The sequence below is a fragment of the Acipenser ruthenus genome, chromosome 14 (genome assembly GCF_902713425.1).
Source record: "Acipenser ruthenus chromosome 14, fAciRut3.2 maternal haplotype, whole genome shotgun sequence".
NCBI classification, from domain to species: Eukaryota; Metazoa; Chordata; class Actinopteri; order Acipenseriformes; family Acipenseridae; genus Acipenser; species Acipenser ruthenus.
Window position 1 is genome coordinate 8,284,325 of NC_081202.1, and position 17,613 is coordinate 8,301,937.

Here is a 17,613-nt window from a genome sequence, read left to right on the forward strand (position 1 = left end):
CCGGCCCCTTTATTAGGACCTGTATCCAATATCGGGCCGAGTTACCGCCTGCCTTGATCACCTATGGCACAACTTGGCATAGACTCCACAAGTTACTGAATGGTGTCCTGACGGATGTTAAGTCATTAATAGTTTTATACAGTGCTCCCTCGCTATAAGGCTCTCGGTTATAATGCGCCTCGGATATAACACTCCTACAGCATGTCCCCCAATTCCCTATACTAGTGATTCATGCAATATTTCTACAGTAAATACAGTACCGGTGTTGTTCAAACTATAAACAACTTCTCAGTCTAACTTCCGTTTCTGTCTCTCCCTTTTGATACAGTATCTGAACTGAAGAAAAACCGTGCTGGCACTTTATAACTAAACAAACATTAGGCCTATTACGTGGTTATCTTTCCTAATGTATTTACTTTTTTGCTGCGAGAGGAGCTGCGGCTTTCTACGGGAGACGAGATGCTTCAGCTTCGCTTCAGCCCTGCTCTGGCAGCCGAACCTGGGGTGAGCCCATTCCCTCTTCCCCTCTCCCGACCCGCTCTCCTTCTCGCACTTGGTTTGCTTGTCTGTCGCTTCGAACTGAACTCCTGACCACTGTTTAACCAGGCCATTTATAGTTTAAAAACTACTCATTAAAATGATCCACGAGTGGGAATGTTACCTTTTTTTTTTTTTTTTGTCAAAAATATAGCATTGATTACATGGTGCTTTATGCACGGTTAATTCAAGGAAAGTTACATTTTTGCTTTACTATATGTGCATTATAGAGAGGGGGTTATTTTTTTAGTCAGATGTGTGTTATGTGTCCCGCGGCGGCCCCCACCCCTCCCCCGTTTATAACGCTCTTCGGTTACAAGGCTCATATTGTGTGTGCCTTGAGACCCGCGTTATAGCGAGGGAGCACTGTATTTCATGCAACTGGTGCAGAGAGATAGGCAGTGGGATCACACGGCACATCAAATGATCAGCCTAATATGTATCAGTAATTTAGGGCAATGCCAAATAGAAATGGGCAGACAGGTCATAATAAAGTGCAAAGAAAACAAGCATTGTTGAACAATACTGATGTCCCAATCCTTAAGTAAACATCATGAGTTTAGTGAAGTCACGTGACAGTAATTTGACCAATCAGATGTGTGTAACTTTCTGTTGCGGTAATAACAGATGTGGGTTTCAGTAAAGGGAGTTAAACAGCTTTATATGAAGTAAAATAAAATAAAAATTGAATTAAAAAACCTACTCATATAAATGGAACTGATCAAAGGCAAGGAATGTGCCACAAAAAAATTTCAACCTCTGAATATATGAGGTTGCTAGTCTATTTATTTCATACCAATCTTTTCCTGACCAGATGCTGGAGTACACCTGGTCATGGCTTACAAATAAATACATTAAACTCAATGTTTTCAGGTTTACATATGCAATTATGAGGCTATACTATTAGATATATGGTATTTATTGAATTATAGTGGTTGGGGAGAGGGGATATACCAATATATTTACAGTATTTGAAGGTTTACCTCAGCTGCATTGTCATCATAATATCTTTTCTTCAGTCCTGGTTCCCAGTCCAAAGACAGATAGGATCTCTCTTTATAAAAACAAAACATGTATTTACCAATGCTAAACCATACATTGTTGAATAATCTATTTTACTATGGTAAATGAATCGCTTAGATGGCCAATTTAACAGATATTGTTTTAAGGCTTGGAACTAGTTCTAAGAGCTACATTTTTGTCTATATGGAAAACAGTGTATATCTGCCACTACTATATGTATTATAAAGGAACTTGGGACCTTGTTTCAGGCAATTGCAGTTTGAAAACAAGTTCCTATCTCAAATGCTCATTTATGGTTCTTCTTCTAAAGGCTCTCTTTTTTAAATCCTTAAAAAAAAAAACACACTCTACTGGTTCTCTTTTTGTCCAGTGTAGACAATGTTCTACAAAGTTGAATTACAGCTTTTAAAATAGTGCACATCTATACTGTGATTGCAGATTACTGGTACTGCTGTGTTTTTATTATTTGTATTTACTACATTGCAAAAATGATCGCAACACCATTATTCATGACTTCAAGATACCTGACTCACCGTCTAGCCTATGTTGTCTGTCATCAAACCGTATTTGCCTGGTCTCTTCTTTGATGTAATTGAAGTCTGTGTTTCCCAGGTTGTTAAACTGGAATGTAAAGAGTCGTTTTTTGTGTCCCACAAACTGCTGTTGCCCTTTGTTCTTTTGATCGGCACCAATCCCATTCTCCAGGTCATTGTCTCCTCCCACAGACCCCTCTGATTGGCTGTTATCATTTTCTGAAGGAAGCTCCTGATCCTGACTAGATTCGTCATCCTGTTCGTCCGTCTCCATTTCACCTACAATACAAATTAAAATGTCATGTCAATTTCCTTTCTTTTTTTTTTTTTTTTTTTACAACAAATTACCATTCCACCCCAACCATGGAAGTACAGTTCTCCCCCTTTATAAAGCTGTAGTCAGGAGCCATAGTTAAGAGACTCTGCTGTTTGTGTTCCGCCTTATAAACAAGAATACTAGCGTTAGTGTAATTGCATTATTAAATGTTTGACTGGAGTTCAAAGGTCATCCCTGCAGGTATCCACAAGTGCTTCGGTGTCTGGTCTTAGGGGCCGTTGTAGCACGGAGAGAAGAAACTGTGTCAAAATAGACAGGCATTTAGGGATCATCTCAAACATTATTTAATTAATTAAAAACTACATCTACTATAATAAGTGAGTAGCTGACAAGGATTGGGATAAACTCAAATCACATTACAAAAAAAATCTATAACTGATAAAATAGCAAAGGGAGAAATGTAATGTTTTTTTTGTTTTTGTTTTTAAATTATGAATGCATTCAGATTTTTGTGGATTTTGATTGAATTTAATATCTGCTTGAGGAGTTTGTCAACAGTATTACTCTATTACATTTTTCTTCATATTGAGTTTAGAAATTATATGATTTACACATTTAATAAAATGTAGATTTAATTTACTTTTTTTAATATACTTCTATAATCTTGGGACTTAGACTTTAGATATTGCTTCCATAAACATGTACCTAATATCTGAATGGTTCACTTTTGTAATAAAAAAAAAGTCTGCTTGGAGGTAAAGAAAATATAAAAACACACACTTGTAGACTTACTTGGGGATCCTTCCTCATGTACTCCGTTAGAGCCGTTGCCATTAACACCGCGGTCTTTGCAACAACGTGGGGTTTCTTCTGCCTCATCATTTTCAGTTGTTGTCTGAACATACCGGCTGTGACAAAATAACATGTAATTCTTCAAATTAAATCGTAACTGCCATTTTGACAAGAGACTGCTGGAAAAATCCATATAAAACATCAAGTCTATTTACTCATTACATTACTCTTTGTATTAACATACATCCCCAAGACAACTGTAAATTAAATATGAGTAATCATTATCATTTAAAAAGTAGACCACCATGATCTACGTCCAACATATACTGTTTACGCATGCGTAAAAATATATGTACAGGTTCCTCCATATATCCCCCAATTGGGATTCAATAACCTAAGTTGTATAACTTCCAAGTTTTATCACAATTGGACTAGTGGTTCTCTTCAACTTTTTTTTACAACACTTGCAGAGATCACTTACCACATTCTCAACAGTAACATATTATAGAACTTGTCTTCACTTATGACTCTTGGCACAGTGATCAAAAATGGTTGACCAAACAAAGGGGAGCCACTGTGGTTGTACCCGGATTGCCTGTATTTCTCCCGTTGATACACAGGGATGATAACATGATCTGTGTCTTCTGACCTATTAATGGCCATTTCAAATCTGAAAAAGACAGACAGGGTTTTAATGATAATAATCCTATTAGTATCATTATAATAATGAAATACATTTTACCCAAAACTTTAATCAAACTGAAGTTGACAAATGTTATGGCTACTGCCTTTATCTGCATTAAAACACTGATGATGGTGTTTGCCAATAGGTTTGTCCACTAGAATATGAAAAAGCCAGGGCATTGCATGGATTAGTGTACCACTTCTTATTGCAATATTTTAAACAGAGGAGGATATTAATGTGCTACCCTGAAATTTATAAATCTGATTTTTCATGGACTCCATTTCACTGTTTTATTGCACGCAGCAATGTTAAGTGGGCAAAGAAATCACCCTTGGGGAGAAAACTATGCATCAACCAACAACTGCAACAGTCTAATCAATAAGTGTTGTTTTACCTCATAAACTAATCTATTTTACACATCCCACAAAAAAAAGAAAGAAAGAAAGTCATACTCACACATAAATGTCGTCCCGTTCCATGATGCTACTTAAGTTTTCATCGGTTGCAAATATTCTGTGAAATCTATGGTTGTAGATATCTGTTACAATCATCTATAATAAAATACAAAGGTTATTTAAAAATGATATTGTTGTTTCTTATTCAACCTTTCACTTAATTGTAAAATGCCAAACCTTTACCCTGTCTGCAGGTACTCCGCTTAAGGTTGACAGGGCTGCACACAGATCTGATAGATACCCAACCTTAGGAACAACTAGCTTGTACTGCAAAAAAGAAAATATTAGTTACTGTCATCGCTTTAAGGATACAACCTGCTGTTATACAGTGAACTTACTTGATAAGGTGGTTATAGCTTACAAAATAATGCTGCACTTCCATTGGCTATATGGATCTCATATGTGCAGTTTTGAAAGAAACACATGGTTAAAGCATAAACTTTTTTTTTGTTAACTATGCATTCCTGGTAGACCCCTCATGTTTGTGTATACACATGCACAGCCCCTAATGAGACCTGATCGGCTGCCACAAGAGCTGCTTGCTTCTCCTTCCTAGAATCCTACTGGAAAATAACTTTGAAGTGCATAGTATATTCAGAGATGTACCCTACTTAGCTCAATCCAGACGGTTGTCATGCTGATGCGCTGGGGAGGCCGCACTTTGGTTGACCCCCGGAGCCAGCATCGCAGCCGTTGTGTGTGCTGATGCGCCAGGGAGGCAAAATAAGCTGATCCCTGGAGCCAGCATTACACTTCAGCCATTAACACCAGACAGAAGGATATCTACATCATCATATGGAAGGAAACGTAAATGGATGGAGACACATATGGATCACATTAGTTTACTGTAAAGCTACGTCTTAGTTGGTGCTTATCTTGGCGAGAGCCGAGTTCAAATCAGCATGAAGTTTTAACATCTACTCTCGTGTAATGGAAATCATGAAGATCTGGATACGTCCAGTGACTGCTGTGAATAGTGCAGCTGGCAACAAGGGAAAGACCTTGTGACAGCCTGGAGAGACAGCTGACAGGAGGAAAGAGACCCCATTGGGGCTGGTAAGGGTTAGCTACCCTTGTCGGCAGTATCCAGCTCTGTGTTTACAGGATGCTGGAGACACCCGCCCAAGGCTTCTAAGAAATTAAAGAGAAAAATACCCCTAGAGTCTGCGAGAGCGGGGGCGGAAGATGACTCAACGTTGGACAACACGGTTAACGACTTAGGAACGGAAACGGATATGAGTATGGAGAGTACTTCACAAAAGACTAGTTCAAGATCTGCAGTTAACAAAGACATGGAACTCCAGGTTTGTGTCTGCGGCTGGAGCAAGGCGACAACGGTCAGGGGTTTGAAGATTCATCAAGGGAGAATGAAATGCTTGAGGGAGAAGGGACAAGGGCCTCGCATTGATCAGTACTTCTTACGAAGTCAGTCAAGTCAGTCGAATGAAATCCAGCGACAGGAAGCAAACCACAGTTCGCAGGATATCAGCACCCCTGTCATAGATGTGAGGAGGACTTGCATGGACACAGTTAGTGATGAACCTAATGATCCTTGTGAACCCGGTCAGACAAACCAGCATAAGAGAGAAAAGAACCTCAACGGGCACAAGCCTGGAGTTAAATGGCCAAGAGCTTGTGAGAAAACTGCATGGGACACAGTAAACACAGATCTCTGCGTTGCATTGGAAAGATTAAATGGAACAGTTGAAAAGAAGCTGGATAAATTTGGGGACATCATCTACGCATATGGAAGTGAGAGGTTTGGAGTTGAAAAAAGGAAGGAAAAAGTACAAACTATTCCTGGAAAGTCTAGACGGCAGCAAGAGATTGAACGCTTAGTTAGAGAAAGGAGACAGCTGAGGAACCAATGGAGAAGAGCAGAACAAAGTCAGAAGGAGGGACTCAATCTCTTACAAAGGGTCATAAAAGATAAGCTTGCAACATTGCGCAGAGCTGAGCGCCTACGGAAACGCTACAAAAAGAAGGAGCGTGCGAGAGCTAACTTTTATAAAGACCCATTCAAATTTGTAAAGAAGTTATTCACCAGTGAGAAGAATGGCACACTAAAAGCATCTAAGGTTGAGCTGGAGAGATATTTGGAGGAAACACATACAGATTCAAAAAGACAGGAGCCTATGTCAATTCCGTCAGACATCCTACCTATCAATCCACCAGAATACCAAATGGAGGACTGTGCACCTAAGTGGAAAGAAATAGAGCAAGCTGTGAAAAAAGCAAGGGCTTCATCATCTCCAGGGCCTAATGGAGTTCCGTACAGAGTGTACAAGAGTGCTTCAGGAGTTCTACGAATTCTGTGGAAATTGATGAAAGTGGCATGGGAAAAACAGGTTGTACCAAGAGCATGGCGCCGAGCAGGTGGAGTCTTTATACCTAAAGAAAAAGATTCTACAAGCATCAGTCAGTTTCGTCCCATTTCCCTATTAAACGTAGAAGGCAAGATTTTCTTCAGCATTATTGCTCAGAGATTGTCAGCTTACCTATTAAAGAACTGCTTCATTGACACTTCAATACAAAAAGCGGGCATTCCAGGTTTCCCAGGTTGCTTAGAACACATCAATGTGATCTGGCAACAAATTCAATCCGCTAAAAAGGAGAGGAAGGAGCTCCATGTGACATTACTGGATTTGGCTAATGCATATGGTTCAGTGCCACATGAACTACTTTGGGCAGCATTTGATTTTTTCAGTGTACCGATGACAATAACAAATTTAGTGAAAGCCTATTTTGGAGATTTGCAATTCAGTTTTTCAACTTCAGAATTCAGCACTACATGGCAATGCCTAGAGGTTGGAATAATGGCAGGATGCACCATTTCTCCACTGGCTTTTACCATGGCAATGGAAGTAATCATTAGGGCATCAAAATGGGTAGTAGGAGGAGAGCGCTTGGCTTCTGGAATGCGACTACCACCAATTCGAGCATACATGGATGACATGACAACCATGACTACAACAGTAGCCTGCACTAATCGATTATTGGGCAAATTAACCAATAACATTGAATGGGCACGAATGCAATTCAAGCCCACTAAATCAAGGAGCATCTCTATAATTAAAGGCAAAGTAGTAGATAAAACATTCTTCATTAATGGTGAGGCAATACCAACAGTGTCTGAGAAGCCAGTGAAGAGTCTTGGGAGATGGTACGACGGGGATCTAAAGGACACAGTTCGTGTGGGAGAAGTTAGACAACAAGCAGTGGAAGGGTTGAAGAGCATAGACAGCTGCGCTCTACCAGGTCAACTAAAACTCTGGTGCTTTCAGTTTGGTCTACTGCCGAGGTTGCTGTGGCCACTGACTGTGTACGAGGTTTCTTTGACAACAGTAGAGAAGCTGGAAGCTTTAATCAGTTCATACATCAGGAAATGGTTGGGAGTTCCACGCTGCCTCAGCAGAGTGGGACTTTATGGTAAAGGAATACTGCAGCTACCAGTCTCTGCTCTAACCGAGGAGTTTAAGTGCGCCAAGGTCAGACTGGAAATGACTTTAGTAGAGTCACGCGATAAATGCGTAAGGGAGGCAGCACCTGTGTTGAAAACTGGAAGAAAGTGGGCGGCAAAGAAAGCTGTGGAAGATGCAAAGGCTGCCCTTCGAATTGGTGATATCATGGGGCAAGTTCAGCATGGAAGAGGGGGTCTTGGTTTCAGTTCAACTCCTCCTACATGGCACAAGGCGGCCCCAGCTCAAAGGAGGAAGCTGGTAGTCAACGAGGTGCAAAAGCAGGAGGAGAGGATGAGGTGTATAAAGGCCATTTCCCAGGCCAAGCAGGGAGAATGGATGAGATGGGAGAGTGTGGAACAACGCAAGATTGGCTGGAAAGACCTATGGTCAATGGAACAGAGCAGGATCAGTTTCCTCATCAGGTCAACATATGATGTTCTCCCATCACCACAGAACCTAAACCTCTGGGTAGGAGAGGATCCCTCATGTCCTTTGTGTTCATCACCTGCAACATTAAGGCACATTTTGACAGGATGTAAGGTGGCTCTTAGCCAAGGACGGTTTACTTGGCGCCATGACCAGGTGCTGCGATGTTTGGCCTTAGCATTGGAAGACAAGTGTAACATGACCAATAAGTTGTCACCTGTTCCATCAAAACATTACACACAAAAGACAACATTCCTCCGCCCAGGAGAGCAACCACCAAGAAAAGGTGTTAAAACCAATTCTCGCCCAGGACAACTGGAAGCTGCTAGAGACTGGAAAATGCTGGCAGATGTTGGTCAACGGCTTATTTTTCCACCTGAGATTGCCACCACTAACCTTCGACCAGATATTGTCTTGTGGTCTGGATCAGCACGCCTTGTTCACCTGGTAGAGTTAACAGTGCCATGGGAGGATGCTGTAGATGAGGCGTATGAGAGGAAGAAACTGCGGTATGCTCAACTAGCCACTGAAGCGGAACAGCGAGGATGGAGAGTTCGGGTTTACCCAGTGGAAGTGGGTTGTCGAGGATTTGTGGCACACTCTACAACCCGGTTTCTCAGAGACGTCGGATTCAGTGGCCAAGAGTTGCGTCGCACAGTGAAGAACTTATCTGAAGCAGCAGAAAGGAGCAGCAACTGGCTGTGGTTGAGACGGAAAGATTCTGGCTGGGGACAGGTAAGTAAGCTGGGCTGAGTTGAGTGGGGGGCGGAGGGGGGTGATTCTGGGACGCCAGAATCACCGTCGAGCCCTCTTGAGGTGTCGTGGGCTAGTCGACGAAACACTGAGGATGGAAGGTGCCCACTTGAAAACCCCAGAGATGTACCCTACTTAGCTCAATCCAGACGGTTGTCATGCTGATGCGCTGGGGAGGCCGCACTTTGGTTGACCCCCGGAGCCAGCATCGCAGCCGTTGTGTGTGCTGATGCGCCAGGGAGGCAAAATAAGCTGATCCCTGGAGCCAGCATTACACTTCAGCCATTAACACCAGACAGAAGGATATCTACATCATCATATGGAAGGAAACGTAAATGGATGGAGACACATATGGATCACATTAGTTTACTGTAAAGCTACGTCTTAGTTGGTGCTTATCTTGGCGAGAGCCGAGTTCAAATCAGCATGAAGTTTTAACATCTACTCTCGTGTAATGGAAATCAGTACCTCAAACCAAGGCCAAACACAAGCTGAATTGGAGGGAGGGGTACTAAAGTGGATGAAACAAGACTGTCTGAATATCTTTTTAGCACACCTACAGATATGGTGCAAGCCATGAGGTATAATGGCCAATTTAAAAGCATTGGATCCCCACATAGTTGCAGAGAGAAGTGTGTACAAGATGCTGTAACAAATAAAGGAAAGCACAGATTTCACATATTTATTTGCGATTCTGACCAGATACGTTGAATACTTAACTGATCTGAAAAGCCCCGTCAAAATGCCTTACATTTTGGGCAGTTTTGCACTTGCGAGATTATTTCATGTGGAGAGAAAAATTGTTTCCACCCCTTCAGTGCCCTTCCTTCCACCCATTAACAAACGAGCTTCTTCCCTTAATGAGTGACATACTTTGCAGCCAGTAACATTAACCTAAGAAGTGAATCAATAACAGACTACCTAAAAGTAAAGTGTGGAAACAGAGAGCTTTCTTTACCTTGGTATGGTACCAGGTATAATTTTTTTTTTTTTTTTTTTTTTTTAATGAAAATACAGGTTTTCTATAACATGTGCTTCTTTTAAAACTGCATGCGAGACCTGCAGAGTGAAAGGAAATACATGACAGACAATCTGCAACTTAGATCACTCCAGAGATATAGACAAGACATTTGGAATCACTGAAATATATTACATAGTATTACATAAGCTAGGCTGAATCCAAACTGACAGCAGTTGTCATTCATATCTTCTGTGAATTGCTGCCGGCCCCAATTACAATATGGTGCACAGTATTTAAGCAAAGTGGATGTAGGTTGTGTACTTGTAACAACACAAAGAATGGGAAATCTTACCTGCATTGGTTTTGTAAGTGGATCCAAGCGGACCAGGTACACTTCCAATGTGCGCTCTTTCTTCATGGGTAATGGAATAGTTAGATAACAGAATGGGTCAAATGTCACTGAAACCTTACAACACACAGGGCAGACCAAGGTTGATTTGAAGAGGCCATGAAAAATATCTACAATAATAGAGTCATTCCGTTTTAGATGGATCTCCCAAGCTTCTTCTGCAACAACCTGTTAAGTGAAAAGCAGATCATTAGTATGTATGTATATAGGTGTATACAGTATATGTGCACATACATAGAAGTGTCTGAGTTGCTACCTTATCTGGCCGCCCCTCTGTGTCTTTAAGCTGAATGTATGGCTTTTTTCTTATTCTGTTTAGATCTTCATGTAATCCATCAAGAAGAAAAGCCAGGAGCTCTTGAGAGTCCTGTTGTTGGTAGCCAGAAAACTGAGGTGCAAATCTGCCAACTTGTGTCTGTGGATCGAAAGAGAATACATGAACTACAGAGAAGGCGCTAGCTAAAGTGGTTCAGGAGTTCTTGCATGTACAATATAACATTTTTATTGGTGTCATTGTCATTTTTTCTATGTTTGGCCCCATCGCGTTAACATCTATGTTCACCTGTCCGTAACAGGTACACATTATTAAACTAGAAGAGCAGTTGTGTGCAGCAAGTATCACAAAGATATCCTGAATACTTTGAAAGATTTGACCTCTCAAACATGGCCCCTTTTCAGTGCTCGTTTTCATGTCATGGGCACCACTCTTCCCCCATTATAGGCCCATAACTTAAAAAATGAGTTGAGAGCTAATACTTTGCGATTCTTTGTAAAACACTTCCAGGTACTCCAGGATGTCAAAAGAATCTGAGATGGTGAGGTGTGGGAGATCCCAAAATTGAGTCAACTTGGTATGGAATGGCCCATAAAGGAGACTCAATGCTAGAACTTGTGGTGTAAACATCTTTAGATATAGAGGTTAATAATATTTACATGTTTCTTTACCTTATCCTAAGTGACTAATACCCATGCAATAATACGCTGCAAAAAAGCAATGGAAATCATTTACAATCCATTTACTTACAGTTCTAAGTGTAAAAAAGTTATTTCAGATTAGTGCACATCAAGCATGACCCTGTAGACATGAAGACAATGATAAAGACTGCTCGCAGAAACATTTGTCATGAATACATTTTTTTTTTTGTGATACTAACCTTAAATGCCCTTGGAGTAATATAGTTGAATTTTCCTGACCATATTTGCTTAATAAGGTCTGCATAGGCTTTTGCTATTTCACCTCGCATCCCTAAAGGATTGTCCATGTTCAGCTCTTCCTGGTATTTATCATTTAAGAAGTACTCCGTTAGTGGGGGTGTATTACTTAAACACTTGAAAGAAAAAGAAATAAATGATATGAAAACCACGACACACAGATACAAATCTGCAGTGTTAGACACATCTGTATAGTGTATAATATAGGCCTATATACTTCTGTTATGGACATTATACTTGAATTAGATTCAGTACCCTAGCACAGTTGGTAGAGCACAGAACTATCCCCTATGAAACATAATTAACCTCTAAGGTGGTTTGCAAGCATTGGATTTTAAATAATGTCAGAGGAAATACAACTCTGTGTCATTCAACTGTCCCACAGTTGTAGCAAAGAAGGAACATCACATCACGTGTTCACAGGAAAAGGTCTATCTGCCTTTTCGGCAAAGAAAGTATGAGACACTAATGGGTGTGTAAAACAATGGAGAGGAGTTTTAACGTTTTCTACACACTATAGACTTTTCAAAGCCAATATGAGGTCTTGCAAATCTTATGGATGACACCTCTAACTTGTATCATCAGTACCTACGTTGAAGAACATGGTTGTTGAAATAAGTAAATTGTGATAACAGGGAACAGTGCGGAACCTGAAAACAAGAGCAAGTTGTACAGAGGCAATAGTAGAGCATGCATTTGGCTATTTATGCTGTGGCCATTGCAACAAAACTGCAATTTCGACCATTCCTTATTGATGAGAATTCTTTACACAATCCACTATGGTATATAATAATCTCTCTCTCTCTCTCTCTCTCTCTCTCTATATGAAACACACGTCACAAAGTCTAACATGTAATCATACCTATTCCAGAGACCTACCTGTACAGCTGAGTTCATGAAACAAGTGTTCCCCAAGTTACACAGGCCACACAGGCCGGGCAGCTCATTGTGTCTTCCTTGCTCTTGATAATCATAGTTGTTATAAGAAGAGTATGATGGGATTGAGTAGTTTGAGTTTTTTACACTGAAAAGAGAAAGAGATTCAAATTCACTACAGGAAGCATTGAATAAAAACAATGTAACACAGTACTGTATGTGTAAGAAAAAATTGTTTTGTAAACAGGGTGAATGCTCAGCATTTAACATCAATCTGCATTTTTATAAACAGGATTTTACAATTATGTAATGTGGGAAACAATTATAATACTTATTAAATTATACAGAATATTCCAGCTAAGAGGACAATACAAAAACACATATGTACCAAATTCACCACATTAAAAAAAACAACAAAAAAAAAACAAAAAAAAACCTAGATTATACCAGACCTCCAAAACATTGCAAAGATCTCTACCATTGATCTACTGGAGCCGTTTCACAGCCCACTGTGCTCTCCTTTAATTCTAAACATTCTGACTTGAGGCACCACCAGCAGCATAAGAGCATTTCATTTCAGTCTCATTACATCCTGTTACAATCCCAGAGTCCCAGCTGAGAAGACTCCAGAAGGGTAAATCAAGAGTGCTTCAGTCACAGGTGAGAGTGCAGTGATTCCAAGGCCTGTATGACATCACTACGCTGATGCGTTAAAGACTATTTATAGCCGCATTGCTAAAGTAGCATAATCTAGCAAGCACTGGCATGCAGAGAAGAGCTGGAGCAGGAATAAGAAAGTCACAAAAGATCCTGGCAAGCAGCTTTAAAAAACAGAGGGAGACCAAAATGGTTAGCACTTGCAATACATGCATTTCAAAATAGTTGCAATGGTATTCTTGGTATTTTAAATGATATTTATAGTTTGGTACTGTCTGTTTTCCAGAGCAGCTTTGCACAGGCAACAAAATGCTTGTTTGTATCCATCCCAAAATAAAACTCTCTCATTCAAAATAATAACGGTAGCAGCAGTATAAGATGTTTTACAGTGGTCCTGTAAACAAGCACAAGGACATACAGCCCGCCAAGGTCACAGACCGCATCAATATGCAGTAGTAGAAAAATGAGAACACCACAGTGCTGAAGAAGACAAATTCTGCCAATTCTGCTTTCTTCCTATTGCTGCATGTTTTGCAACACTTATTTCACACAAAGATTTAATTGCAGCATTCTTTTTTTTTATCACACATGTCTATTCAAAGTGAGGGATAGTACTACTTCCTTTTTGCATTACATGCTGAGGAATGGCGTATCAACGTTCAATAGATGACTTTGTGGAGTGGATGTATGCAAGGGATGGGGAGTCAGCCTGTAGTCATTTCACAACAGTGTTAATATATACTATTATTCATCAACTCTATTACACTATTCTAAATGTTAATACCTGAACATTGCTTTTTACCTGGCTCTACAAGCAACACATTATGTATCTGAAGTTTCAAATGAACGATGATCGTAACAGGAGCAAACAGGTTCTTGCTCTTACGTAATACTGCTTTATACTTTGCACACAAAACGACTCCTATGCCTACCGACAGCATGCTCTTCCACCAGGCTAGAATTATTGGTTGTCTCCAAACTAGAAACAAGCAAGTTTCTTACTCACAAAACATTTTCTATTACTGTATCTAAGCACTTGAGGACAACGGATGGCTTTTTAGCATGAAATACACTGCAAATGAAAGGATTTCTTTCTGTTATTGCACGCTACAGTTGTTGAACAACAAGGTAAATGCCTGTCCAGAAAGTTTCTTAACTGGGTTTTGTGAATATTCTAAGTATAATAAAGGGGCCGTGGCAGATGCGTCAAGAGCAGGCAACATCTTATCTAATGAATGTGTGACGGTGTGTGTTCTAAGACTGGTACAGTCTATGGCACAATCTGGTAGCAGACCAGACCCCGCAGCAGCTTCTTCCTGTAAGGAATCATCAGGCCTCCTACAGTAAATTGAAGGGGCTAAACCCTTAACAAATGCTGAAAAGGTTGAATTCAAAAACTATATTTACAAACAAGCACAATTTATCCATAAACATAAAAAATTACTCTAGCACTACATACATTTTTTTTTTTCCTGCAAACACAAAGCCACAGCAGTTTAATAGGATTAAACCTGTAACTATAAACTCAGGTAATCAATAACGTTATCTTCTTTGATGTCCCGATAATAACAATTAAAGTGATTGCAGCTGACAACACAATTCCATAAGCCATGCTGTCAGAGCGCTTTACACTTCCTTTGTCATGCAAGACTTTTGGAAATATGTGTTCATCTACAATCAATCACTTTAACATTCTCTTGCTATTTAACACAACTCAAGCTGCTTTTTGTGCAGCCATCAAGTCGGGGAAGGTTTTGGACACAGTGGGACATATCTGCAAAACGTTTAGTCCAGTCCAACTTTCTCGGGGAGACGAGTTGCTTCAGCCCCGCTCCGGCAGCTGAAACTGGGGCGAGTCCATTCCCTCTTAACCTGTCCTGACCCACTCTCCTTCTCGCACTTGGTTTGCTTGTCTGTCGCTTTGAACTCTTTGCCAGGCTATTTATAGTTTAAAAACTGACAATTACAACGATCCATGAGTGGGAATACTACCTTTTTTTGATTACATGGTTCTTTATGCATGGTTAATTCACAGAAAGTTACATTTTTGCTTCACTATATGTGCATTACAGACAGGGAGTTATTTTATGTTGTATTTTATTTAGTATTTTTGTCAGATATGTGTTATGTGTCCCCCACCCCCTCTCCCCATTTATAACGCTCTTCGGTTAAATAAATAAATATTATATATATATATATATATATATATATATATATATATATATATATATATATATATATATATATATATATATATATATATATATACTGTATATATATATATAAATATCCCATCACAGTGAATCGGGATCTGTGGATGTGCTTCTTGCTTTCATTGCTAAATATATTTTATTTATTCAATTAACCATGAAAGATCTAACTGAGATGTATCATCTCATTTCTATGAATGTCCTGGATACAATAGTGTCCTGCAAATCTTCTCAGAGATAGAGCCAAATGTCATATCAGAGAGTAAGACTTAAAGATTTCCTACTTTAACATGCACTATAGTATGGTAATGGTACCATATTACAGTCTCTGCATATTTTGGAAATTACATTTGAGACTAAAAAAATGGAAATCATGCAATAAGAAGAAGCTTGGGCCTACCACACCAACAATGCTAATGCATAGCGTTTTCATGCTGAAACATACAGGCAGATGCTTACTTTCTGTTGTTGAAGCTGTTATAATTGTTCGATAGAGATGAAGGCGAGATCTTTGGTAAAGTAGAAAAATGTGAAGCACCTGGTGACCTTAAAAATAATTAGATAATTCAATTATAACACAAAAAATATACAGTATTAGCACTGTCAAAATGGTGACGAGAAGTTAATTTTGAACAATGCTATTACACACACACATATTGTGTGTGTATGTGTAATATATATATATATATATATATATATATATTTAATATACACACATACACACACACACTCCTGGGGATGGTGCTTTCCAATAATTTATTGACTGACACTGCTATTTATTACAATTACATTGTATGTATCTGTGTATTTACAAATGTGTGTATTTTTTACAGCTGCAAAAGTTTAAATGGTAATTGAATATTCTAATCCTAAAGGGCATAGTGTCTGAATGAACGCTTAACCAAGAAAGTACTGTTCAATAAGAATTTTGCAATGATTTTTACTTTTTTAATCAGTTACAGGATCTTGATACATTGTAAACTATTATAACTTAATGCTGTATGTGAAAAGCAAAGCAAAATTCAGTATAAACAAAAAACTAAAATATAAAATGAAAATGATTCAATCTTTAAACCTGATAATATTTATGCAAGTTAGTACAATTTTAACTGTTTGCAACTTTTAACACAAATGCTCAATAAAGTCTATAAAAAGACTTTGCTAGGCAAGCAGTGAAAATGAAGGGGGTAAGTCTCAACAGCTCTTCATTGAACTTCCCTGTTCTTTATTAGTTACAAATTTTACTGGCAGGTACTGCATGTTTAACTGCACACTGTAAGACAAGCTATGTACAACTGCTTCCTTTTTGTTATAACACTGCAGTTCAGTAAAGCCACAACCACACTCACTTGGGTGTAGAAGAGCCTCTTGGCCACGTTCCATCGTCATTTTTTTGCTCTATTACAAGAACCTGCAAGGGAAATCATCATTTCATAAATATCTTTTTTTTCCTCCAAATAGCATCGTACTAGATCACAATACCCACGCACAAAAAAAAAAAAATCACAAAGCTACTTTCTCCAAAGTATCACAAGCACCATTTTCTTATTGAAGATACAGAGCTTGAAATAAAAAATGCAGGGATTTAATTCAAAGGCCCTTGGGTATTCTTAAGTTGTTTATATATTGTTTTTTGTATTTCTCTCTTTAAAAGGGTGCTGATGACACTTTGGGAGTAAAATGCTTTGTGATTGCCATGCATAATCTTTATCAATGTAGGACAAAATGTAGCGTAGATACTTTTAAATGGATGGGCATCTCTTGTTTGCAGAGCACAAAAATCTAATTTGGTTAGAATTGCAATATAACTAGCCATGGAGATCTGAGTTAGTCCACAGACTGGACAGAGACAGACACCACCAAACGTGCTGGTGCAATAAGCTCTGTATGCAAAGCTTTTCAGTTACTCAGTGATGCAGGAATGAAGAGACAGAGAAAGCATCAGCTGCTTGCCCAGTGTCAATAAGCACAGGCCTAGATTCTCAAACAAATATACACCAAATTGCCGTTTTTTTTTTCTTTTTTTCAGAGAGGAAAAAACACCCAATAAGGTTACAGAACCAAAAATAACGATACCAGGCATTTAATTTATGGCTGTGTAAGCAGTCTGGCATTAAATAACACTGCATCTAGCCCACAGTATCAAACACACGGTGTTGTGCCTTTTGTGAGAAGTATTGCATTTTGTAATGAATTGCATTTTCTCCACTTCATACAACTTTAATATATATATATATATATATATATATATATATATATATATATATATATATATATATATATATACTGCCAATGGTTTTCTACAACAAAGTAAAATCATAGTATATAGAAAATAACCAATTCCCA

At 39.0% G+C, this 17,613-nt stretch overlaps 1 protein-coding gene across 6 annotated transcripts in view; it reads right to left on the bottom strand.

Moving 5' to 3' along the window:
* Positions 1–17,613, bottom strand: part of LOC117419470 (ubiquitin carboxyl-terminal hydrolase 15-like) — a 31,438-nt gene that overhangs the window by 6,207 nt on the left and 7,618 nt on the right. For 3 of the 6 annotated variants that reach the window (XM_034032235.3, XM_034926187.2, XM_034032237.3), the window contains 12 exons: positions 16,617–16,678; positions 15,727–15,813; positions 12,404–12,548; positions 11,467–11,640; positions 10,569–10,727; positions 10,256–10,480; positions 4,486–4,569; positions 4,304–4,398; positions 3,644–3,832; positions 3,151–3,278; positions 2,094–2,372; positions 1,521–1,591 (listed from right to left, as the gene is read on the bottom strand). In XM_034032235.3, the coding sequence (XP_033888126.1) occupies positions 1,521–1,591; positions 2,094–2,372; positions 3,151–3,278; positions 3,644–3,832; positions 4,304–4,398; positions 4,486–4,569; positions 10,256–10,480; positions 10,569–10,727; positions 11,467–11,640; positions 12,404–12,548; positions 15,727–15,813; positions 16,617–16,678 (1,698 nt within the window). The remainder of the gene's footprint in view (positions 1–1,520; positions 1,592–2,093; positions 2,373–3,150; positions 3,279–3,643; positions 3,833–4,303; positions 4,399–4,485; positions 4,570–10,255; positions 10,481–10,568; positions 10,728–11,466; positions 11,641–12,403; positions 12,549–15,726; positions 15,814–16,616; positions 16,679–17,613) is intronic. The other 3 variants (XM_034032236.3, XM_058985735.1, XM_058985736.1) reach the window with 3 other exon arrangements.